The sequence below is a fragment of the Cryptomeria japonica genome, chromosome 6 (genome assembly GCF_030272615.1).
Source record: "Cryptomeria japonica chromosome 6, Sugi_1.0, whole genome shotgun sequence".
Taxonomy (NCBI): Eukaryota; Viridiplantae; Streptophyta; class Pinopsida; order Cupressales; family Cupressaceae; genus Cryptomeria; species Cryptomeria japonica.
This window is the reverse complement of record NC_081410.1, coordinates 117,734,684-117,761,513: the sequence shown is the minus strand read 5'-3', so window position 1 is coordinate 117,761,513 and position 26,830 is coordinate 117,734,684. Positions and strand designations below refer to the sequence as shown.

General features: G+C 37.9%; 1 protein-coding gene and 1 long non-coding RNA gene across 8 annotated transcripts in view; one reads left to right on the top strand and one right to left on the bottom strand.

Moving 5' to 3' along the window:
* LOC131074816 (phosphoglycerate mutase-like protein 1) overlaps positions 1-26,830 on the bottom strand; it is an 84,741-nt gene continuing 57,911 nt past the window's right edge. For 5 of the 7 annotated variants that reach the window (XM_058011507.2, XM_058011510.2, XM_058011511.2 and 2 more), the window contains exons 9-11: positions 772-816; positions 483-627; positions 1-338 (exon numbers count right to left, since the gene is read on the bottom strand). In XM_058011507.2, the coding sequence (XP_057867490.2) occupies positions 228-338; positions 483-627; positions 772-816 (301 nt within the window). In that variant the 3' untranslated portion in view covers positions 1-227. Of the gene's footprint in view, positions 339-482; positions 628-771; positions 817-26,830 lie in introns of those variants that run through there. The other 2 variants (XM_058011509.2, XR_009113124.2) reach the window with 2 other exon arrangements.
* Positions 158-26,807, top strand: LOC131074817 (uncharacterized). Its single transcript, XR_009113125.2, has 2 exons — positions 158-291; positions 26,556-26,807. It is a non-coding gene; the product is annotated as an uncharacterized LOC131074817 (long non-coding RNA).

Genomic DNA, 26,830 nt, shown 5'->3' with positions numbered 1-26,830 from the left:
TTAACATCAAACATAGATGTCTTTCCACATATATATAATGGAGCAATAGTATTATTATTATTGCTAATAATAATAATGACGAAGAACTTACAAGGTGCTTATTCAATCATAAAAAATTAAAAATCATGCGTCCACGAGTTAAAGGTCACTCATCACAAATATGGCTATGATTTTATCTTTGTAAAAAACAGATTTTTAATTTTTGCTTGCCTCCTCCTTTATGTCGACTATGGCTGCGCATCTGCATTACACAATTGAAATATCTCAAGAGGTCTTTGGCTCTCATCACTAGTAAGTCTTCTTCCAGCCAAAGTATTCCTTCTCTTGGTTTTGTTTTTCTGTTCAACAAGTGGCATATGTTGGTACCGATCTGTTATTGCAAACTATAAAGCATCTAGTGTAAAAAACGCTTCTTGATAGATGTGAACGAACTTTGTTTTCTGCAGCAGGAATTTCTTTTTGATGGAGTTTTGAGTGCTTACATTTTTTTTTGGAGGATTCTGATTATTTTGAAGATAGGTCTGTTCATTCTCCATATTCTTTTCACCATCATCGTGATTAGGGACATCAGGAACAGGAGGAATGTACCTTGAAAAATTTGTTACTAGCACACTAGTACCAATTGCACTGTAAATCACATATGAGTTGAATGTTAGAAGTTTGAACACTGTAATGCCATACAACATGACAACTTAACAGCAGGAACCACAAAGTGCCTAAATTAATGACTTAATAAAATCTTGAGACAAGAAATGGAAACGTTCTTGTCACCTTCTGTGGGAGACAACAAATGATCGAAGTTCACAATTTTTAAATCTGCATGAATTGGAAGTAGATTCAGAAATTATAAATTAAAAGAATCGATAAAACAACATATTGCCCAGAAAGAATTCACTGACAAGTGTTATAATAACTAATTTAAAATTAATCTCAAGGAGCAAGATTTATAAATAATAATGTTACTATTAGCATTAGTTGTAGCCGTGTGGCTGATAGAATAGCTAAGCATAAACTTCTGCCTATGGAAGATATCAAGTTTGTTGCACATGGACTAAAGCTACCAATAATGAGAATATAAGAAATAACATCAAAAGATGCTATTTCCTTGTTACTGGAAAAAGATTTGGGTGCTCGAACATGTTACAGAAAGGAGATACAAACATCTGCAGTTTCCAAAATAGCAAACTAACACTAAATAACTGAACCAACAAAGTCAATTCTTTCCGCTGTATTTAATACTAAAATAAGATTTATTTTTTGTTAATAATATTAGTCATTACTTAAGTCCTCGAACAATTTGAGAAAATGTGTCTAGGAATTCTCTGGAGCATTTTATGTGCTGAAATAGCTAACCCTGCTAGATTTCGCCTCGCCCTCTCTTCAGAGGTGAAGATCACAGTGGCCAGATTCTTATTTATGTGCTTTATGAGCTTGTTTTTCCCACTCGTACTAGCATTCAAAACATAAGATCTCCTAGAACAAGGTTTCAACTTCCCTGGTGTTATCTATCAACAATACCACTTCAGGCAACCATGATAACAGAATATAATGTACCTTGGGGATATTTTTGTGTATATAAAAACCTATTAGAAGAATACACATTTAACATATAGTCTCTTCAACATAACCTTGAATTGCAAAAGTTTCTTCTATATCCAGTATTTCACAACATTTACAACAATAAAGATAGATTACGAATTATAGTCAATGAAACACATCCAGGTATACTTTTTGTCTTGCACTACTATTTGTAAATTAGTTTGTCAAGGTTTTCCCCTCTTGCAATTGTTACCAAGTTTTAAAAGTTTGCAATTTCTGTATATCCTTTCACACTCAAGAAGTTGAACAACTAGAGACAATTCAAAGAAGATTTGTATGGAAAGAAATAGAAGAGGCATTCAAGAAGCTGTTTGTCGCTTAGCATACAATCAGTAATCACAAAAAAGGCAGACCTTAATTAAAAATCTTCAGAAGTTTAACCAGGCTCTGTCTACAAGACTAGCGTGGGGAGTCCAGCAATATGACTACTCACCTCAGGTGACATTTATTTACTACAAATATTTCCACAGTACCAACGGTGAAACCTTTCTTACCAACTAGAATTCTAACCTTTCATCCATAGCAAAGAACAACAAATCAAGAGCATCATTGCTGCAAACTGCAGTAAGGCACCACGAGGCAGCTTGGGAGGGGAAGAAACAGAAGCTTGGGAACATAGTTGGAATGGGAAATCTCTATTTGTACACCACACTTGGAAGAATTGCACAACTATTAATCAAAGGGATGATCATAATAGACTGGAACATTATCTACAAGCCAATACCATACGCAATGCCAACGTTTGACTGAAGAGTTGCTAAGAGGCACAAACAGTTCATTAACAAGGACAAAATAGTGAGAACACTACTCATCAACAAAGAATGGATGATATTTTGTGAAGCAGGAGCATCTTGGTCCATGAGCAATCTTGTATCAACCAAAAATATAATAAGGGTGGCTGAGAGATTTTTGGCTTTGAGTGTAGGTACTGGGCATGCTCAAAGGAATTTCGAGGAGAAATAATGTTACACCTGACTTTGATAGTAAAACAGATTATAGTTGCATCTTCTGCAACAATATGAAACAACTTCTATAACATCTAGCATTTTCTGCAGTAGCGTGGTTTTGCTTCATCAGCCGGCTATACACTTTGTCAGCTCATGCCTATGGGTGATTTTGTCAGCATCTACCTATGCAACTTCGGCAGCTTCATAAACTTCACTTGGTTAACGCTTGCCTTCAACAACATCTTCATCAGCTTCAAGTACTTCACTTTGTCTGTGTTTCAACTTTAGCAGCAAGGTGTGCAGAATAATAAAATAGTACCATTGGATTGATTAATTGATGACATGTTTGAGCAGAAACAAATTCAACAGTGACTGCTGGCAACTAAAACAATTCTTAACATTTCTGTGTTTGATGTTGATGTGGTAGTGATCATGGCTGAGTTTGAGTTTGGTGTTGATGTGGTAGTGATAATGGCTGAGTTTGACTTTGGTGTTGATATGGTAGTGATAATGGCTGAGTTTGAGTTTGGTAGTGATAATGGGTTCAAACAAGACTGTTAATGTTGATTTCCTTTCAGTCAATTGATGCTGCTGATTAGGGCTGTTTAGTCTGAATTTGACTATCATTTGAGTCTAAACTGCACATTTCTGTTCTTCCTAATTGACCACTTAAGGTGAAGTATTATTTAAATTTTATATATCTGATTTAGACTGAATGCTGCCCCTTTAGGGCAGAAGTGGAATATGTCATTGTCTGAAATTAATTGTCAATTGATAGTGGTAGTCGACTGATTAAAATCTGAAAATTAATTTACTGATTTTTACTAGCAGAGGTTTTATTTATTGCATGTTATTTTTATTCACTATACGTAGAAATAAAAAAATTAGCATTGTTTTTTAAGGCTTCCAATTGGTGACATTATGGTGGTATCCTGACCTAGATTTTTTCAGTCTGTAGGGTATAAAACTAGCAATTTACTGCAGATATACATTTTTTGCATCACACGCTAGTGAGTGAAAAAGAGTGGATATTAATAGCAAGAAAGAAGAAAGTTTTAGGCACTTGATTTAGACAAAAGAGATCATGGGGGATTGAGAGAATAGAACATTTAATGATGATATGATCTCCTCGCATGATGTCATTGTCCAAAGTGAGAGGAAAACAACTAAGAAAATTCAGAGATCCATGGCTATGATAGCACAAGCAATACATGGTCTTCTACCGAGAAGGTAATTGGTAAAAAATTGATTATATTTACAATGAGCAAGAACACTCAATAAATAATGTACAAGGAAATACAAAATAGAAAGTTTCTAACAAGAAACTTAGAGAAAGATCAAATAAAATATATTACATCATTGAGCATTAATAAATAACTTTGAAAAATATTATGTTAATACCCTCCCTTAATGCTCAATCTATCAACAACACCAAGCTGCCCCCTGAATTTAGCAAATTTATCTAGGCTGAGAGACTTGGTGAGAATGTCTACGGTCTGATCCACAGTTGGAACATATTGCAACTGAACTAAACCGTCTTCAACAAACTTTCTGATGAAGTGACAACGAGTTTCCACATGATTGGTTCTTTCATGGAAGACAGGATTCTTGGCAAGTTTGAGCACTCCTTGATTATCATAGAAAGATGGAATCAGACCTACTTGAGATATTTGTATATCTGCAAGCATCTAACGAAGCCAAACTACCTCAAATGCTACCTTAATTGCTCCTCGATACTCTTCTTCTGTTGAGGAAAGAGCCACCGCCTACTACTTTTTACTAGTCCATGTGACTGCACCAGATCCCAAACTGAACACATATCTAGATGTTGATTTCCTATCATCAACCGAACCTACCCAATCTCAATCAGTGAAACCACTTAGTCTAGGATTGTGACTTCGAGTGTAAAGAAGTCCATAATCAGAAGTGCCCTTCACATAATGCAGCACACGCTTCGCTGCTACCTAGTGATCCGCCTTTGGGGCTGTCATGAGGCATGAAACGTAGCTCACTACAAAACTGAGATCAAGTCTAGTGGAAGTGAGATAGATGAGACTAACCACTAGCTGCCTGAATTGTGTTCCATCTACAAGAGGAGAATAAGACTTGGATGACAACTTCAGTCCAATCTCCATAAGCGTGGAAGCTGGTTTACAATCCTGCATTTGAAACCTGTCAAGCAAGTTCCTGGCATACTTAGATTGAGAAATAAAAATGCTACCATCAGTTTGGCAAACCTCAACACCTAAACAATAATGGAGAAGCCCCAAATCTATCATATCAAAAGCCTTGCACAGGTTTTGTTTGATTTATGTAATCAAATATGCTGAACTACTAGTAATGATCAAGTCATCCACATAGACAACAAGAAAAAGAACATCATCACCAGAGTGTTTGATATACAGATTACTATCAAAAGGGCTACGTTGAAAACCATGAGCAACCAAGTACTGATCAATCTTAATGTACCACACTCAAGGAGCCCGTTTGAGTCCATAGAGTGCTTTCATGAGTCTACATACTTGATGTTCTTTGCCAGCAACCTTGAAACCAAGGGTATACATCATGTAGACTTCTTCCTGCAACTCACCATTATGGAAGGCACTCTTAACATCCATCTGATGGAATTTCCATCCAAACTAAGCTGCAATAGTGAGAAGAAGACGAATTGTACTCATCTTGGCAGTAGGAGCGAAAGTATCCTCATAATCAATGCTCTCCCGCTGTGTGAATCTTCAAGCAACCAATCTAACCTTGTATTTATCTAAAGTACCATCTGCATGATACTTGACCTTATACACCCATTTGCAACTAATGGGCTTCTTCCCTGGAGGAAGATCAAAGAGAATCCAGGTGTTGTTTTCAGAAGGCTCTAGTATCCTGCGTCCATTGCATGTTCCCACTCTAGAATCCCATTTGCCTTTGCATATGTCTGAGGTTCATAAATACTATGAATGTTGGCCATGAGAGCAAATTTAATTGTATTTTGCTGCTTGCCCTTATTTCTGGAAGGTCTACCTTCAATGAGCTCGTTAAGACAAAGATCACTGATGGTCTTATCCCACCATTTAGGCCGAACAGTAGAAGTGCCAACATCAGATGCATTAGGAATAACCTGAACTGGCGATGGAACTGGATTTGGAATAGGTGGAATATTAGCATCATCTAGAGGAAATTCAAGTCGTGCATCAATAAATTTAGAATTTGCATCATTCCTCCCATCAGGTAAACCAAATGGAAGACGAACACCCAAATCAGAAGCCTTCAAAGGCTAGTCCTCAGAATGCTGCTCAAACGAGGAAAGATGAAAAGATACTTGTTCTTCATCAAAGACAACATCACGACTGAAAATGAGATGATCAGTATCTACATCAATCAGCTGGTAAGTCTTGTGGTTGTCACTATACCCTGTAAACATAAGCTTCTGACTCTTGGAATCCAACTTGGAGCGCTTGGCATCTGGAATCCATACATATGCTAAAGAGCCAAAAACTTTCAAATGACTAATCCTAGGCTTGCGACCAGTCTAGGCTTCCTTGGGAGTCTTCCCCTTAACAGCATGAGTGGGAAATCGATTAAGGAGATAGACTACAGTAAACATTGCTTCTACCCAATATTTCTTAGGAACATTTTTTTGTACCTAGCCATTTCTATAATGGTGCAATTGCGACATTCTACAAAGTCGTTTTGTTCAGGAGTGTATGGTATGGTTAATTGACGTTTTATGCCATGTGTATCATAGAAAGGGAGAAAGCAGTGGGGAAATTTTTAGCTTATTACATGTGCATTTTTTAATAAAAGATGAGTACTTGTAATTTGTTTTAAATTTCCCCTTTGATGTTTTTATTATTTTTATTGTTTTGTAGTTTTTTTTAGTTAAAATGGGGATTTTTTGGTTAAGTTACAAGTAAACTTGTAGTTCTCTCCAAAAACCCCTACTTTAATGGTTTTTTACATGTAATAGGGATTTTAATCCCCTATTACATATGTGCAAGTAAGTTATAACTTGTTGTAGGGGTTTTATTTCCCCTTTACAAGTGCATAAAACTTGCATCTCTCTCCAAAAATCTCGATTTTGCCTTCTAAGTGAAAAAGTGACAATTTAAAACTTGCACTTTGGTCTAAAAAAAACCCGATTTTGCTCATAAAGTGCATTTTTGACAGTTTTAAACTTGCAATTCATTCCCAAAAACCCGAATTTGGCTTTGTTGAGGAAAAAGTGAAAATTAGAACTTGTTATATCTTCTAAAAAACCCGATTTTCACATACTTGTGCAAATTCGAACTTGTCTTTGTCTCCCAAAAACCCGATTTTAATTTAGAAGCAAATTTGTTGAAGTTTTCAAGCGATTTTTGTGGACATCTTCTACGAAAGAGAGGCGTTTTGGATTTCACCCTATTCTTATGCATTTGTAAACACTTATCACGCCATTTGGGGTTTGCATTTACAGATTTTTTGGTCTAAACCAACAACCACATGTTTCTTTGAAGCCAAATTTTGGGGGATCAAGACTCCACGAAGCTGCAATCTCCTAGTTCGTTTTTACCTCTCTTACCTAGGCGTGGAGTTTGTGACAAGTTTTCAGTCATATTAATGGGTCATTCAAGATGCATTTGTCGCCACGTTTTTTCTATGTGACCCTCCTTTGGCTGCATTTTTAAAGAATTTGACGCCATTTCTCCATCTCCTCCTTAGGCGTTTTGCTTTAACTCTCTTGGGTGTGCTCTCTCATTGGCATTTTGGCCCTCCAAATTTGGGATTGCTGCCATGTTTTTCAATTTGTGGCATTTTTGCAAAAACGTGACAAGGGTTTAGCATTGTGGATTGCTTCTATTTATTGGTTTGTCTTCTTCTTTCCAAAGATTGGTTGCATCTTTTGGAGAAGCATTTTCAGTTTGAAGCAAGGTATGTTTTCCTTTCTTTCTTGTTTCATTTTATTATTTTCTTGTTTTCTTAGTTTTCCTTCTTAGTTGCATTTTTGTAAATATGTTGTTCTTCCCCCAAAAATCGGTTTTTGTGAAAGAGATCTTCCCCTTGGTATGCAATTTTTGAATTGCATCGTTCTTCCCATATTCCCTCTTTACTTGTATTTGGGATTTTTAATCCCGATTACAAGTTCGCTGGAAATTCTTATTCTTCCCTTACGGTTAAGGAATTTAACCATTTTTTGTTAAAATTCCAAGTTGAAAAGTGTGAAATACCCCCCCCACTTTCAAATTCGGGTTTTAAAAACCGGATTACATGTTGAAAAGTTCTTCCCATTTTCATGAAAATGACATTCCCGAATTTTCCCATTTCTATCCATTCATGTTTCCCATATCCGTACTTTTCATTTCCGTCATTTTCCGCAAGTCAAATTCTCATTTTCCATCCATTTCTCCATTTGCAAATTTACAAGTGTACTTGCATTCGGGTTTTAAAACCCTGATTGCATGTATGTTCTTTCCAACTTGTATATTTGCAAAAATTTCCCCAAGATCCGAAATTGGTCAAAGTCAAGATTTTCCCATTTCTATATATTTCCCCTCTTCCTCTCACAAAATTGTGAAGTTCAAGAATCGAAGTTTTTCCCATTTGAAGAAGGAAGAATGATATTTGCAGCTGACTATGATGTTGCCTTAACTCTTTTAAGTCTTCATCACAGTATTCCAGGTTCACAATCAATGTCAAATTTGCCGGCATCTCCAGTTTCAAAAAAGATGAAGTACAAATATGACAAATATCAGAACAAGGTAACACCTTCCCAAGTTTCTTCCCCTTTGGATTGTATTAGAGATACGGAAATAGGGCACGTGGATATGTCGGAATTTGTCAAGAGGGTAGAAGATCCACAAGATAATAACTTGCAACGGCTGTTGGACAGCCATATCCATCATGCATCTTCTTTCCTGGTGGCTGCCCTAGAACCTGAGTTTGTTCTCGCCTGTGCCCATCATTTTGACAAAGAGACAAGAGTCATCAAAAATGATGATGGCGAAGCTATAATCCGTCTTGATGCAGGTATGATCGAGAAGGTCTTCAGAATACCTCCTGCACCTGTTTACATGGAAATCTCCAAAGAAAGTGCAGCAGAGTATTACGTGAAGAGGGAAAAAGATTGCAAGCGACATATCAACAGGTGGATCCAAGAGCCATGAGCCTCCTTCTCAAGGTGGGCGAAGTTGTACCGCTGCGATTTCAAATGGGAAATAGGAGACACCATAACCCTCCTTAGCAGGATGATGGGCCTCGAGTATTCTAATGTCTTTGAGCCATGGATGTATTAGTTCATCATGTTCATAAGGCAATCTCATCACATTTCATGGGGAGAAGTCATCAGAGATGCCTTGTGTGAACAACTTGCAGCAGTCCCTACCACCATGACTTTCTTCATGAATTCATATTTGGTATACTTGGCAGCATCACTTAGACACTTTCCAGGTCTTTCTACCAAGGGTGATCGCTCACTTATACCAATTTGGGAATATTATGACCAGTTGCCGTTGAGACCCAGCAGATTGCATTTCATAAGAGTTCAAGATGCATTCTTCGGATATTTCATGTGTCAGTTTGACAGAACTCTGAAGAACAAAAGAGTATCAGATGAGGCATGGGAAAGGGTGTGTGAATATGGATGTTTGTTTCTACAGTTTCCCACCTTCACCTATATGAGAATTGGATGCTATGGTGGTCAGCCATATATGCTTCCTAGATACCAGACTGACAAGATCATTCTTATGGAGTTGGGAAGACAGATCATGGCTGTCCACACTTCTCAGTCTGCTAGACACAAGGTTGGAATGGGGATCTCTACCACAAATCCATTGAAAATTGGCCGGTATTCCCTTGTCACATCTGTGAAAGCTAAAGCCATGGAGACTGAACTGCAGGAAATCAAGCTCAAAAGGTTTAAGCCTAGAGTTGATTTTGATTACAGGGGTATGAAGGAGAAGATCAAAAAATCCTTTGTGCATGTGCATCGCATTGAGGACATCTAGGTAGATCTCCGGACAGAAGCCGAAGTTCTGAAGATGGATTACTGCAGGCCCACTGTTGAGCAAATTGTTGATTTGAACTTGGTGGATATCCCACAAGGGATGATTGATGATGGGCACATACTTGATCTTGAATACATTTCTTAGAGGCTTGAGGAAGCTCCACTTCCTTTGATCCAATAGTCACACAAAGAGTGCATATCCATCCTTGAGAGATTTCAACTTATCTTGGCTAACACTAACGCATGGTTGAAAAATAATGTTGTTAGACTTATAAAAATCAAGGTTGGAAAAGAAGATGATTCTACAAGGCCTCTTAGACGTAAGTCTAAGATTCAGGTTGACAACAAAGAAGGTGCATCATCTTCGAGCACAAGGATCAAGTTGCGAGTAAGTCGGGCAATAGTGCTTCCTCTTGAGGAGATGGCAGTTCGTGTGAAGGAAAAATCACGATTTCATGTTCAAGTGATCAATCTGGATAATCCAGAAGAAGGGCAGCAATCTAATGATACTCCTAAGTCTCCAGTTTCAGACTCACCTCATGAGATCATTCCTCCAGTTTCCATTGAGACGCCTCTTTCTCCTCCTAATTTGCTTGTGGATGAATCTCTTCAGAATGCTATTCCCATTTCAGCATATGAGCCATCTCCTAATCATCAACAAGAGACTATGTTGGAAATTCCTAAGGATATTCCTACTTGCATCCAGTTATCAGAAATTGATACTTCCACTTCTGATTTTGAAGAGTTTATGAGGCAATCTTCATGCCCGATGGTAACTGAGCAAAACGTGGTCACTGTCCAAACAAATATTCCTCCTAGAATGACCACGGTGATTCAAACAGAAACTTCTTCTCCTTTGCCTACAGTTGCTACTGAAGAAGAGTTGATGACTTTGCCTCCATGGCTTAGTTCTTTTACTCCGAAAAAGGAAGAAGCAAGAAATCTCACTTGATGCCTTTGACTATCAGCAACTGAAACAGTCTAGATCCAAAGTTGCTAAGAAGGCCAAGACTATCTCCAGAGTAACTGTTGACAACAACAAGATGAAGGTAGCTGAAATTGTGGAACCTATTGCAGATAAGCCACTTGAGGAAATGTCAGCTGTCGATTATAAGGTTACAAGGATAGAGTTGGGCAAATAGACGCATGAGGTCATTAAACATGATGCTCAGTTTTTTGTTGCTTCGTTGGTGCAAAGGTGTGATGAATTTCTAGCAAAGAAAGACAAGCTAGAAGAGGATAACCGACAACTTATGACAGTCGTTCATAAAATCACAAAACCTGCTGCTGAAGGGAGTAAATCCATAGGTTCTTCTATTTCTCAAGAATCAATTCGTGGAGTGGAAAGGGTTGCTCAGAAGGTACAAGCACTGGATTCCTGGGTTGATCAGCTTCATGATCTATGTGCACAGGTAATGAAAGACATTTTTCAGATGATGTCTAAGTTAGAGACCATTGAGGAGAAACTGGATTAGACTTCTAATACTTTCAAAAAGAATCTGGAAAGTGTTGAAGAAAGTTTGACAATCTGGCGTACCATGCCCCAACAACAGCATAGTGTTTTGCAGGAGCATGCCATCATCTCTTCCAAGATCATGTACTTGGAATTTGAAGAACTCCTAGAAAACAAGGCCCTTGTTCTTAAATCCCTCATTGAAGAGATCGGTGATGCAAAGAGATTCCGGGGTGAAGTTTTCCGAGATATTGTCTCACATTGTGAAAAGGCCTCTTGCAACATAGTAAGTCAGGATGGAGAGCTGATTCCAGAAGAAGAAGTTCTTGCTGATTTACATATGAGGATTCATAATGAATGGAGGAGCGAACAATTCTCGGCCGCTTCAATTCAGATATTGATGAAACACCAAGCTTTTTTGCATGAAATCCAATCTATCCTAGATAAAAACAACTTTGCGCTCTGTTGTGCGAATCACACACCCATCCCCGTCTTGGACAGGAACCCCCCGGTTTGTGCCTTTTTGTCTTTGCGGAAGAGGAAGGGGATATGAAGGGTCAAGTTGGTGAGTGATGAAGTCTGGAATGTCCTGCCCTGAAATTTGGCTAAGTCTGGAATGTCCTGATCCTGAAATTTGACTAACTCTGAAAACTGAGGAATCCTCCAAAAACTAGAATTTGCAATATAACTCCTGGAGGTCCGAAACCACTCTCAAACATCCTGAAAGTATATATGGAATATGACTTAAAGTATATATGGAATATAACTTAAATGTTATATTCCATAAAATGATCCTTCGGCAAGAACTTGACAAATTCGCCCAAGTGCCCAAGCTCGCACTTCTTGAGGGAAACGTTTAAAATCGCTAAAATGCCCAAATTCGGACCCTGGGGCTAAAATGTGAAAAAGTGAAAAAGTTGCAAAAAGCCCCCAAAGGTCCGAAAATCATTTAAGTCCTCCAATTTCGGACCCTGGGGCTAAAAGTTGAAAAGTTTAAAATGTTGCAAAAAGTGCCTTTAGGTCCGAATTTCACTTAAAACCCCCAATTTCGGACCCTGGGGCAAAAAGTTGAAAAGTTTAAAATGTTGCAAAAAGTGCCTTTAGGTCCGAATTTCACTTAAAACCCCCAATTTCGGACCCTGGGGCAAAAAGTTGAAAAGTTTAAAATGTTGCAAAAAGTGCCTTGAGGTCCGAAATTCACTTAAGTCCCCACTTTCGGACCCTAGCTCCGAAATTTCAAGATATGACAAATTTGCAAAGGGCGTTAAGAGGTCCGAAGTTTTTTTTTAAAAACTTGCAAGGAGTGGCTTTAGGTCCAAAGTTTTTAAGTTCGCAATTCACTTAAAACCTCAATTTCGGACCCTAGCTCCGAAATTTGAAATTTTGGCGAAATTGCAAAAAGGTTCAAGAACTTCAAATTTGCCAAAACGCATTTAGCTCCGAAAATACTCCCAGTTTGCCAAAAAACACTTGAAAGGTCCGAAATTCTTAGAGTTTGCAAAGAGGGGCAAAGGGTCCGAAGTTTTTTAAGTTGCAAAACATCCCCAAGGTCGCGAGTTGGAAGATAGACACAGAATTTGCAAAACTCCCCAAGGTCCGAAATTTGCCATAGTGCCCAGAATCGCGATGCACAGGCCCAAATGTAAGGAATGTGAAATTGATAAATCCTCCATTCCACCAAAGTCGCGAGCTGGAGAAAGCCGCGAAGAAGCAAAGGCAATTCTGGCGAAAACCCCGAATGCTCCGAGATCCCCATTCCTCCGAAGAACGCAACACAGAAAGTGTAATAGACAACAAAGCGTGAAAAACGCAGAGTTCGTAATTTAGAAGATGGAGACATGAAGTTTAAAGTCTGCAAAACCCCCCCCATTCTCTGAAGTTCGCCAGAAAATGCATGAGTGTTAGGATTTTAAAATTTGCAGGAGCTCTTCAAACCTCCAGAATCGCGCTATAAGAAGTTTTCAAAACGCCATAAACCCATTCAAAACGCCCATGACTCCAAAGGTAAAATCACGCAAAAGTAAATCGACCAAGGATCAGATTTCACATTCGAAGAGAAAGGAGAAGCATTTTCAAGATACATCTCACAAAGAGCTTCTCAAGCCAAACGTCGTAATTAAATTTAATGTTTGTAAAATTAAATTATTTAATTTTTCAAATTGATTTAATGAAATGAAATTGGTTGATTGATCGCAGGACGTCATTGGAGAACCAGGAGAAAAACCTGAAACGCAAATCGAAGAAGGATCGCAATTAAGGCCAGGTGCTGAAGACTGGAAAAGAAAAGATGCAAGAGCGTGAGAACAACCGAGCATTGGGAACCGTGTCGCTGAACAAAGATGAAGTCCACTGGTGAAATTGAAGGCAAAAAGCAAAAGAACACAAAGTCTATGCATTCGCAAGAAAGCACACAGCTAGATTTAAGTCCAGAAATTCAGTTTTAAAATTGAAATTGCTTTATTGTAAACTGCCTATGGGTCCCGCACAAGATATTTTTGTAGATAACTATTCCCAACCACCAAGAAGATTGGATAGACCTAAATTAAAGCCAAATAGTGGCAGGTAGTTGAGATAGTTGCTGGTTGGATAACTGAGAATTAATTCGGCATGGGTTAAAGCTGCCAGCTTCTGGAAGGCAAATCAGGACCCTTGGATGCAGTCCATCCTAGCCTTCGATTCAAAATTGTAATATCTATAAAAGGCAAAGGCCTTTCTTTTGTAAAGGGTTAGATGGTTAGATAGTTAGATAGCTAGATAGTGAGATAATCAGAGCTTGTTAGATAGTTAGATTTAAGAGTTAGAATAGGTTAGATCTTAGCAGTAGCATAGAGATGTTGCAGAAATTGTTGTAATAGGCAGCTGAAATCAATATATAGACATTGAATTTGTGTTTATTGTCTTGTTTTCATCCTGTTTGCATGGTTTCTCTCAGCATTTTAGATAGATCTTTCTATTTTGGGTGTCCAGGTATTTGATAGATTCAGGCTCATACCACTGAGGATATACTGATTGTGTATCCTTTTGTGTGGTTAACCTGAGCCTTTAATTGTGCTTAGTTCAATTGCAGGTGTCCGTCTGAGCTGCGCCAAAATTGGGTGCTTAGCCGTGCGTCTCCAATCTGAAAATCTTCCAAGTCCCTTTGAAGATTGCACCGTTCCTGCAAGGTTGTGAGCTATTCTGGCCAAGCAGGAATTGGTTATGTTGAATCCGTCTACCCGCATACCCGTGTTGATTAGTTTTAGATCTCCTAACCCTTTCCTTTTGCTCTTTATTGCGTAATTTGATAATCACAGCAGACTAGCTTGTTGCAAATCGTAAATCCCCTTGTGTTTTTAGCAAAACACATCGACCACTGAGTAATCCCGCAGTCAAGACCTGACAAAAGAAACCTTGAGGTTGTCTCCTTTGATCAAACTTAGAAAACAGCATTAGAGACTTCCTTATCTCAAGAGAGAGTAGGATAATCAGTTGGTTATTCTATTCTGCGTTGGCCGTATGGAGTTTGCAGCAATGCGATTTCAGACACGTCAACACGCTCCTTCCAGTGTCATGACACTATTGTGAAGACCATGTTTGTTGCCAAGAACACCCATGAACCGAATCCCGAGGAACTACAAATGAGCATTCAAAAGTTTAAAAGATTCGTGTCTTCATGTAATGCAACTTAAGTGTTTTTCAACACTTAGTTGTATTTTACCACTTTTGTAATCTTTAGTTGTAAATTTGTTTTGACAAGTTACATGTAAAAGTATTTTTTGTAAAATGCAAGTTACACATTACTTGCACTTTTGTAATTGCATGTAAGGCAACTACAAGTTGTGTCCAATTAGGACTGTAGTTGGAATAAGTCTTAGTTAGTTATTGAATAGGTCTTGGTGGTTGAGAGAATCTCTCAAGTTAGTTGGGATCCTCCCACTTTTTTCTCAAGGCTCCTCTTCTATAAATACTTGAGGGGTCTATTGTAATCTTTATCTTTTGGAAAGCAAGCAAAAACTCCGCCAAATTTACAACAAAGAAGTCTTTGAGCTTTCATGTGTAAATTCAAGAATTGAAAGGAATAGAAGGAAATTGCTCAAGCTTTGAGTCTTTGTGCTACATTCTTGAGTTAGTGTTCTATATTATCTTTCTTGCAAGTGTTCCTAAAAAGCTTAATCACATCTGATTTGCAGTCTTTGTGCTGCAAGTAGTTGAGTTTAATATAGATTAAAATAAATATTTTGTTGAGAGAAGCTGCAAGTCTTTGTGCTTCAACTTGTTCTTAAGAGAATTTAGGAGTAGATTTTGTGGGAAATAGCTGAGAGTCTTTGAGCTTACACTACTTCTCATTGTTTTAAAGAAGAAAATAATAGTGTTTTTCAGTCTTTGAGCTGTCATAACTTATTCTTTATAGAATTAGTGTAGAAAATGGTAGATAGGACTTCACATAATCAAGTCTTTGAGCTTGATATTGTCGTCCTATCCCGAAGGAAGTGACGGAAATCTTTGCGCTTTCAAGAAACTTCATTTCCTTTCTCTCATTTCATTTGAAAGTGGTTATTGCTATTTATATTCAATTGCTATCATTTTCTGTGAAGAGAAAAGGATATTGTCTTTCTTGAAAGAAGAAGAAAGATTGTTGTCCCATCCTATTTTATTCTCAAAGTTGTAGTTAGATAGGGGGAGCCTTCCCTTAATTAGGAGAGTTTTACTCATGTGCTGTGGTTGAAACCACAATTTTGTATATTTCCCCAAGTGTACAAAATTTTCAACCAACAGAACATAGTATACATTGAGGAATATGAGATTCCTCCCACCGGACTATATCTGAACATTGCCCTTGTTGACAACAGTATACTCTACACCTCCTCCAAATATGACTGAATCAGTATAGAGAGAATTTTGTAAACCAATCACGCTTGTGAGTGAAATGTCGAGAAGCACCAGAATCTATATACCAGGCAAAAGATTTCACATGATCTGTAGGTCTTTTGGCCGTGAAGGCATAAAAGGAAGACTCTTTCTGCTCTGTGTGCTCAGTGACATTGGCTTTAGGCTAAGACCCCCCTTGCTTCCATTGTTCAAAAGCTATCCGATTGCGACAATCCTTGATCATATGGCCATATTTGTGACAATAATTGCACCGAACCTTTTTCTTCTTCGAACCTTCCTGAGATTGGCTAGAGCCCTTCTGTTGAGATGACTGAGATTTGCCTTTATCCATTTGGCAACAAAATCTTGTTCTAAGGAGGATGAAGGGGCACTACTACCAAACTGTTGCTTTCAACGATCCTGCTGCAAAAGTTTGGTGTACAAATCTGGAAATTTCAGATTAACATTTGTAGACTTAATGTTAGAGTCTCTATAAAGTGCTCATAAGATTTAGGTAGACTTTTCAAGGTGATGACTACCATATCCTCCTCCTCCAATTTCCGACCAATAGCTTCGAGCTGATTTTGAATGTCCTTAATCTTCGTAAGATGGTCTTGTAAGGACATTCATTTATCCATCATGATGGAGAACAACTAGTTCTTCAGGAAGAACCCTCAGCTTTTGTCGGATGTCTCATGCAATTCCTTCAGATGCTTCCAGATTTTTTATGCTGATTTGTTGGAAAGAATCTGAGGTAATTGGTTATCTATGACGGAGAGCTTAAGAAACATAATGGCTTCTCGATTACAGTCGTCAAAATTGTCCTGATTTGATCCGACTGTGGAAAGACGAGATTCTTTTCACAAAACTAGATCATCAAGGCGACGGTATTCAAAGATTGTCAGCATGTGTTGCTTCCAGGTGTTATAATTCTTGTCATTAAATCACTAACTGCCTTCCAGTTCCAACATTAAGTTGGTCAATGAAGCCATGTTGCACGCTTCTCAATGCACAGAAAATGAGAAATCTGAAAAGGCGTAAAACTAAAATAGAGGCAGAGTTGGGTACAAACTTCAAAAAAGATAAAGTCCAGCTGGCACAAATCTCGAAGTAAAATTTCTGAAAGACCCAAAAAATTTCGACGATGACACAACTTCCCGAAAAACCCACAAAGAATATGTAGCTTAAATCTAGATCCGACCACAAAATCAGAGGATTTTGAAGAAACCCTAGTCAGAGTTGGTAGAAAAATATATTTTTTAGTTTAAAATGCAGAAAATAGGGATCAAAAATCCTAGCCGCCACAGAAAAATACCCAAAAACAAGTACGCTCTGAACAAAGATCGCAAGCTGTAGACGAAATGCTTCCAACAGAGAAAAAAGACCTATCGCCGTTGAAAATATAGACCCGTCACCGCCAAGAAATAATCCCATTGGAAAAAAAAACACGAGCAGAAGACAATGGCGAAATGTGCAGGTCAAGCACGGAAAGGACACAGATCGCGTGTGAATTTGAGCACGAAAAATCACAAAATGTAGAGCACGATAAACAGAAATCACGCAAGTTGCAAAAAGACTGAGGTTGGGCGCGAAATAAATTGCAAAATACAAGTCATGATAGAAGTTGTGCGGGTTAAGTCACGTCGCGCAAACACGCACACAAGAGGTAGAGGGGCACAAAAAACGTGTCACGCGAGAAGAGAAGGCGCAAAAAAACCCTATGAAATCTGAAGAAAACCTTTTCTCGTACAAGGGTGCAAGAAAAAAAAAGGTTGTCGATTGCACAAAATGCACAAAATAAGGACGCAAACACAGATCCATGACTCTGCGAAAAATTCCGCTCCAAACAAAACCCTCAATCCAAAATTTGTGCCAAAAAATTGTGTTTCAAAAAGAACTTCAAAAATTTCATTCGAAACTTTAGAAAAACAAATTTATTATTGTTCCCGCTCTGATAGTATATTACGAGAAGGTAATTGGTAAAAAACTGATTTTATTTACAATGAGCAAGAACACTCAATAAATAATGTACAAGGAAATACAAAATAGAAAGTTTCTAACAAGAAACTTAGAGAAAGATCGAATACAATATATTACATGATTGAGCAATAATAAATAACTTAGGAAAACATTATGTTAATAGGTCTAAATCAGGTAAGGCACAACAGGACGAAAGAATCTTTTCGAGTTGTTATCAATGAAGCTTTCACCCTAACTAAAGCTATGAACTTTAGCATCCTATTGATACATGGGAACACTTCAAGGTTCTTATCACTGAGATCTTCACTTAACCAAAATTCTTTCACGCTTTGATGAACAACCATTAGGTTAATCTTATTATTACACACGTGCTTAAATTTTTTAAACTCCTGATAACCAGTACATGTTTCTCTACAAAAGTATACCTTAGCTCATAATCCTTCAATGCTTGATTGGAAAAAGCTAAAGGCTATTCCGAAACTTCATTATTCTATTGTACTGACATAGCAAAAACAGAATCAATATTACCATAAGCATACAAAGTGAAATCTTTAGAAAAGTCAGGATTTAGAAGTGTAGGTGCAACTGCCAATTCCTCTTTGATAAGCTTAAAGCTCCTTTTCCCCTCCTTAGTCCAGCTGAAAGGCACATTCTTCCTCAACATAGCAGTTAGTGGATTTAACAAATCAGCAATATCAGGGATAAATCTCCTGACAAAATTGATCCTTTCGATAAAACTCTGCAAACCTTTCTTATGTGCTAGTAAAGGAAGAGCCAAAATGGCACTTATTTTCTCAGGGTCAATAGTAATATTGTGTTTAGAGACAACATAGTCAAGCAATCTACCCTCATGGACAACAAATTGTAATGTTCCCTTGCCAATGTATGGCAAAATTGAGAGCGTGTGGGTGTGACAGTATGGTGAAGGTGAGGGTGTACAATGGAGGAATGACGTACGGTGGGGCGTACGGTTACGGTGGAAGGTAAGGCGTACGATGGGGCGTACAGAAGGCGTAGGGTGAAGGAATGGCGTACGGTGGGAGGTATGGCGTACGGTGGGAGTTAAGGCGTACGGTGGGCGTACGATGAGAGGTAAGGCGTACGGTGGGTGTACGGTGGAGGAATGGCGTACGATGGGAGGTAAGGCGTACGGTGGGTGTACGGTGGAGGAACGACGTATGGTGAAAGGTAAGGCGTACGATGGGCGTACTGTGGGAGGTAAGGCGTACGGTGGAGGAATGGCGTACGGAAGTGGTCCGTACGGTGTGTATGCTCCGCCTTCAAGACCTTTAGATACTTAGTCAATTTGTAAAGCGTAGTGGAATTTATTATTATCACAGGCACAAGAGACTTAAGAGTTGATGATGAATATCCACACATGCACGAGAAATTATATTGATAATGATCGCACTGCAGATTACATAGATTCGGAACAGAAGCAGACTAGGGTGAGGAGGACTCCCACCGAAACTGCGGATGCCAAGTAGGGAGGATCTCTCACCTCCGAAATGACAGACAAGCTGAACTCCAAACTGGAATTCGCACAAATAAAGGAAAAATACCAAATTCGCATACCTACAATAATGACTAACACGGCCATATATATGGGCTCCGGGAAACTTCCCGAAGGGTTACAAACGGGCCGACACGACCAACCAAAACTTGCCTAATCTAATTAAATAAAAGGGGCCCGAAAGATTTGTTATTAAATTTGGGGCCTTACAACAAGGTAATTAGATTTATTATTTAATTATATCGGGGACATCACACAAATACACACTTTTTGGGATTAAGTGATATCCCAAACTCTCTGCATCTCTCAAGAATATGCCTAAAGTGGCTTAGGTGATCCTTAGCCTACTTAGAAAAAACAGTGATGTCATCAAGGTAGACTAAGACAATCTTGTACATTAAATCCTAAAAGTCCATATCCATGGCTTTTTGAAAGGTTGCCCCAACATTAGACAAACTGAAGGGCATCTTCTTGTAAGGCATAGCCCCCCATTTTATAGTGAAAGTTGTTTTAAACTGATCCTCCTCTTTAATTAATATCTGGTTGTAATCAGAATAACCATCTAGTAAGGAAAACCTCTTTGATCCTGAGACTACTTGAAGTATTTGTTCCATGGAGGGCAAAGGATGACGGTCTTTCAAAGAAGCTCTATTTAGGTCACGAAAATCTACACAGCCTAATCCCTCCTCCCTCCATTTTTCTTCCTAACTAGCACAAGGTTAGAAACCCATGAAGTATGCTCAATATGAAAAATTATGCTACTTTCAATCAATTTGTTCAACTCCTTTTTCATAAGAGGCTCCAACTTTGGATTCGATGGCCTCTGTTTCTGCCTAACAGGTTTAGCATTAGGCTAAAGTTCAATAGTATGTTCGGCAAGTTGAGGATCAAGTCCTTTTAAGTCGCTATATTCCCATGCATAAACATCACTAGACTCCTGAAAAAGCTGAATAAATGCTTGTTTTTCTTTTGTTGTACATACCTTGCCCAATTTAAGCATCTTACCCTTGAAGACCTCGATCTCTTCATAATGATCTTGCTGAACTTGTATGTTGGCTTTGGGTTTTCTAGCTTCATCATGAGTATTAAAAATAAACTCTAAGGTGATTAAACCCTTTGGCATCTTGTTATTCTTGAGGTGAATGATTTGGTCACTGTATTGGTTGTCGTAGCTTCTCTTGGTTAGCATGAGAGAATTCAGCTTCTTCTCTCAAGAAGTTCACAATCTGCCGATCACTTTCAAACGCCTGCCAATGTATGTTATTATCTGGTACAGCAGGCCTAACAATAACCTTAACATGCTGATGACTATTATCACTACCAATTTCCTTGGGAATATCAAACTCCGCTCCTCTAGCAGCCAACCTATCAGCATGTTTATTCTGATTTTGGGTATGGATATCAGATTAAAAGCATCAAATCCCTCCAAGAGGTCCCATACCCTACGCTTGTAAGACTTAAGGCAAATCAGTTTTTGTAACACAAATGCTTCTCACCTGATTAGCAACTAACTCACTGTCCCTGTATACCTTCAGACAACTAATACCTCTCTGTCTTGCCCATTCCAAGCCATGGATAAGAGCCTCATATTCAACAACATTGTTAGTATAGCTGAAACAGAACCTAAAAGCTGAATAGTACTTTTCACCTTTTGGGGAAATAAGCATGCATCCGCTGCCAACACCAGCTCTACTATTTGAGCCATCAAAATACAACTCCAACACCTCACTATCTTGTTGTCTGCACTGTTGTTTTGCACTCTTTTCAAGGTTAGGCAGAAATGAATTAGATTCATGCATTAAGTACACCCCCAAACTAAGCTCTTCTTGTTGCTCACATGGACCAGCCACATGAGTCTAAGTTGTCCACTCATCAAGGATGACATCCGGTATACCTTCGGTTGGTGTATTACCTTGTTGAACAGAAGGTTGTTCCTCTTGTTCACTTGCAACCAAATTGACATTAACAAGGGATGGATTGTAAGGCTCGATATGCTCTTTGGCTATGGATTCTGATTTTACAGTGACTTTTCTGCCATACCTAATCCTAAACAGCATATGAGACCAATCTGAGGACAAGCAACCTCCTATTTTTGTAGTAAAATCTCTTGAAGGGTTAAACTCAAATTCTTAATAACTCCTACCGTATTAACGACAATCCCATCCAATTGAACAACTCTTTTCTCTAATGGCTCATATTCATTTCCTAACTTATCTACAATCTATTGAAGCATGACCGAACTGCTAGCACCCAAGTCAATCATGCGGTTATGGGACTAGTTGGTCGCCTATAATCAAAGACACATAAAAAGTTGGGGGTTTGACCTTAGAAGCTCGATGTTCCTTGTCATTTACGATAGTATTAGTCAATACAACTTTGACCTTTTCTATATTAGGCTCCTGAGACAAACTTGAATTTGACAAGGTTGATTGAAGAAGATCCTTCTGCCCCAAAATACTCAAGGAATCCCACATAGACATAGAGACATTTAACTTTTTCATATGCTCAAGAATATTGAATGAGTGTGGGGTTACCATAGGCCGGCCTACGGGAACAACATATGCTCCTTGAGTCTATTGCACTTGAGGTTGCTTTGTAGGCTGCCCAGTACTTGGTAAAGGTTGTTGTCTTGGCAGAATATGGACATCTTTATCAGTTTGTTGTTGTATATCAACAACCCTCTTCTTAGACCTTGTATAGACTAAAGCTAATGAATCAGTTTGGTTGATACCACAAAATTCCCCTCCTTGCCAATTAAGAAGAGTTGTCTCAAGTTGTTGACCTTCTTGCTACTACATAGAAGCTTCAGGAGCCACATCAAACTGCACACTTGAACTATTTTGGACTATCACGGCCTAGTTAATCACCCCATTTGTACAAGTACTTTGGTTGTGGGGTTGATTACAAGGAAAACACTAGTCGAAGTCCTGAGCCATATTGTTTTGAATGGGTACGAGCTCCTTTGAAGAGTTGGCAGCATTGGGATTGTAAGATTGATAAGGCTTAGGATTAAAAGTTTGCCTTGGTCCTTGATTATTTGGCTGATAAGGCGACCTATTTGACTGGTTTTGCTGGTAATTAGACTGAAATGGGGGACTGATAAGGCCTGAAACTCTGATTTTGTTGCCTTTTCAAGTTCACTATCTCTCTGCCAAACGTTTGCAGCAATCCTTTAATTTCTTGCAAATCACTAGACTATGCTGGAAGGGTATTCTCTTGTCTAGCAGGCTAAATGTTTGGTGCTAGCAATACTGGTGCAGCTGGAATAATAGCTAGAGAGGGCACTTGCATTGGTATTGGTGGCTGAATAGCAAGGAAAATTGGTAGAGCGGGTCTTGGGGCAATTTTACCAACCTGTATAAGGTTGTTCTCAGTTTTAACAGCTATAGCATAAGCTTGAGATAAAGAAGTTCCTCCCATAGATTGCACCATAACAGAAATGTTACTATTCAAAGCTCTAAAAACGTATAAGAAAGCATGATCAGCAACAGGGCTTACTATTTGTGGGATTCTATCCCAAGTCTTCTAAAAACTATGGCTGAAGTCTAACATAACCTTGTGAGGGGCCCTCTTTATTGTAGACAATTGCTCCATTAGTGAGAAATGGTCTAATTTGTCCTCGAAGAAATTGCACAACTCTCCTAAACGATCCCACGAGTTTATGGAATTAATTGCTAGGCTTCTTAACCACTGCATAGCCTTCCCTTTGAGAGAAGTTGCTAACAATTTGATTGCAACATTCTCTTTTGTCACATGATGGACAACACACAGGTTTGCAACCTCCTTTATATACTTAGCTGGAGTAGTCTAATCTTGACCATTAAAATATGGTAAAATTTTCAAAGCAGCTACAAGAATGGCATCGTGTTGCGTTAAATCCAATGGGCTGCCTTGATTGAATGCCACAAATGGCTGATTTCTAGCTCCAGGAATCATTGTAACTGGGATTCTTGGGGCAGTATGAGTTCTAACAGCAGAGGGAGTAGACTTGACTCTCCTGGAATTTATTTTTCTTGAGCTTTTATGCGATTATCCCTCTTCTCCTAGGTGGGGATAATTGCAAATACTCAAAGGATGAAGAACTACTTCTAGTTTGTATTCTTCTCATAAGCAAAAAAACACTAGTTTTACTAAACCAAAGCTCAAAGTCATCATGTATGCTAAGAAAAATATCTCTAGAAGACTGAAAATACTGCTACACACACTAAACAACAACATAGGCAGCCTTCTATTAACTAAAATAGTTCAATAGTCCCACAGTACGTTCCAAAAACTGTTATCAATAAAGCTTGCAGCCTAACCAAAGCTATGAACTTCAGCAGCCTATTGATACATTGGAACACTTCAAGGTTGTGGGTGACCTAAAAACGAAGTGGACCTCCAGAGTAAGCTGGTTCTTTCTAAGTACTTCACCTAAACTAACACTTCTTGTAGAAGAAAGAGTAAGAAAGAATATATAAAAATGAACCTATAGTCTAAGGTGATGCACCAAAATGATAATTTTGAAATTACACAAACAAATAACACATAGTAAAACCAATAATAAAAGGCTCTCCTACACAACCCAATAGCTCATAATCTTTGCATCAAAAATTCATAAGGCTGGATAATCACAATCCTAAGAGGAAAAATCTTTTTTCACTACCTAAGACTGATAATTAATGAACACAGCTTATAACCTGCAAATAATTATATTCCTGCATAAAGATACCAACATGAAATACAACTCCAAGGACAAAGAATACCACAAGAACCTATACTAACACTAAGAACCCACGATAACAAAAGAATATGGGAAGGTATGAACTGCTTATTACTAGAAAAAGGTGTTATAATCTATCAAAATCTGAAAAAACTTAGTTACAAAGCTTTCACTTTCTGCAGAAAGAACTTTAAAAATTACATGCTGCCAAAAGTGAACAAGTAAGAATTGCTCCAATAATGAAGACTTGGAGATATATATGCTTTACAAAAGCAGCCAATGAAAATAATATCCCGCCTCCTCTTGGTCGAGAAGACCTAAAAAGCCCACTTTTTAGGGCTTCTAACAAGTCTAAAAAGGAAAGAGTTTGATAAAAAAGTCAAGCCACCCTATCCCTTGCCATAAAAAGCTCTTAATTGCACAATAAATGGCCCCTAAATATCTCTAAACAGGCCTACAACCCTCCATAAATGCAACAAATATCCCTGACCTCCTAATAAATGCAAATAAGAAAAAATCTCTAATAAAGTGACTTATAAAATATCACTTTAATAAATTCTTTTCCTATCTCATTTGTACATATTAAGTCATGATTTTAATTAAAAAAAATAGGAAAGTTATTTATTAAAGTGATAAATAAATTAAATCGCTTTAATAAATAATTTTACTTATTTTTAATTTATTTAAAATCTTATGTTATATTTTCCTAATAAATAATACTTATTAAGTGATTTTCAATTTATCACTTAAATAAGCATTAATTATTAGGAAAATATTTATCAAGTGATAAATTAAAAATCATTTAATAAAGAATTACATAAGATAGGAAAAAGGAGATGCAAACAATATTTTGACCACCCCTTGGAACTTTCACGGGATATTAGCAAGGACGAAGAAAAAATAAAAAATAAAGGCAAATAATGTCTTAGGCAATTCGATATACATATTTTAGAGAAAAGAAACCCTAGAATGATCATTTCTTCTTCATTCGATATTTTTCATTTGCTTTATTGTTGTAGCACCACCATGGGACTTTCTTGTAGGGTTTGAGCTGAAAATTTTGTTGATTCTGTGAAGCCTCCATATAGACTTGATGTGTAAAAGGCATGGTAAGCTGCATTTATTCTCTAAACTCAGATTTCGACTCCCATTTTTCTTGATTTGAAGGCAATTTCAAGCCTCGTCTTCCACGGCTTTAACCGTTTTTATGCATCTTTTCTGTGCGTTTCATTTTCTCTGATTATGTGCTCTCTTTGGCTGCCATGTTGCTCTTTTTGGAAAATTTTGAAGGTTTTACCAAGGGTATTTCACAAATGGGCTTTCAGGAAACCAAGACTCCATCACTAGCCGCCTCAAGTGCACACTTTCTTCATAAAAATAAGTCGATTTCCATAGCATTCTATTGACTAAAAAACGTGAAATATTGCTACTCTTGTAAATTGTTCATTCTGAGTTTTGACAAAAGGTGTTTCATCTTCTCTTCATGGCATCTATCAAACCCTACAATTTGTGTATTCAGCCTCAAAATTTCTTGATAAAAACATGGGTAACTGCTGCTCTTTGCTTCTTTAATTCGTGCCATGACTGTCATTGTAAAATAATGCTTTGGCTTTGGCAATCATTGTCAAAATAATCTTGAAACTGTTTGTGACTGTGATCTAGGGTAATCGCTGCCCTAGTGGTGGCTCTATTGAAACTATGATCTAGTCACATGATTGTGCTTTCTTGAACCTGTGACTATATGCCTTTTCACTACTGTTGCACAATGGACTCACTCATGCACTGTATTTAGTTTCTGTTATTCTTGAATGCTCCTCTTTGGTGATGAATTTGTGCTTTTGACAGTAGCATATCCCTGCAACTGGACCTGCAATAAGCTTCATAAGTTGTCTTTGATCATTGAGAGGATGGGTGATAGTTGTCCTTATAGAATGCTCTCTCTTCATGCATGAATGCACTGAGATATTCATGGTTGCCGACTACTGATTACTGTGGTTTTCGATTCCAATGTTCATGTAACTGTATTTTGGGTTCAAAGGCTGCCTTTTTATGAATTTTGCTTTATAACTATCATTGTAGGGACTGTCCTCCTCACTCTCATGCATTGCCATGATACTGCCTATAAGAGATATTGCTGACGACTTTACCATTATTGCTCATAACATGGGCTTTGTCGATTCCTCTTATAGCTGCTATATGACTATTAAATGTGAAAGGATTGTTCTTTATTGTTATTTGCTGCTCTGTATTTGGCTATGAATGTTCTCATGAATTCTTGGCATTCTGTTGATCTTTATCAAAGCTCTTTATGACTGCCCTTTGGTGCATGCATCTTGCCTTTGAAAAACATAAACAACTTTTACTATTTTGGGCTGCTATACTCTATGTTCTTAGATTTCTCTATTTGTATCCTTTTCTGTTCTCTGATTTCTATATAAATTGTTCAATGCTCTATCAAGATGGATTATACATTTGTTGATGTATAAGATGTGTATAGCGATCCCAAGCTCTAACATCTCTCTTCTATTCACTTGTAGGTATCCAGGGACAGCGGAGCAACACACAAGAGAATTCGACCAGATTCAACAAGCAACCTTCGGGGTTCATCATTCCAAGCAATGACGAATCCCTATCCACTTCTTATGCTTTTTCCTTTCTTGTTCATCAAATGTATAGTATATTTTTATATAGCATAGAATAAGTTAATCCTACGGCTTGTGTGAGAAATTATACACTTGTAATTGAATTTCTGAATAAAGAAAGCAAATTTCATGTACTGTTGTAAACTATTGCTTCTTGTAAACACTTGCAT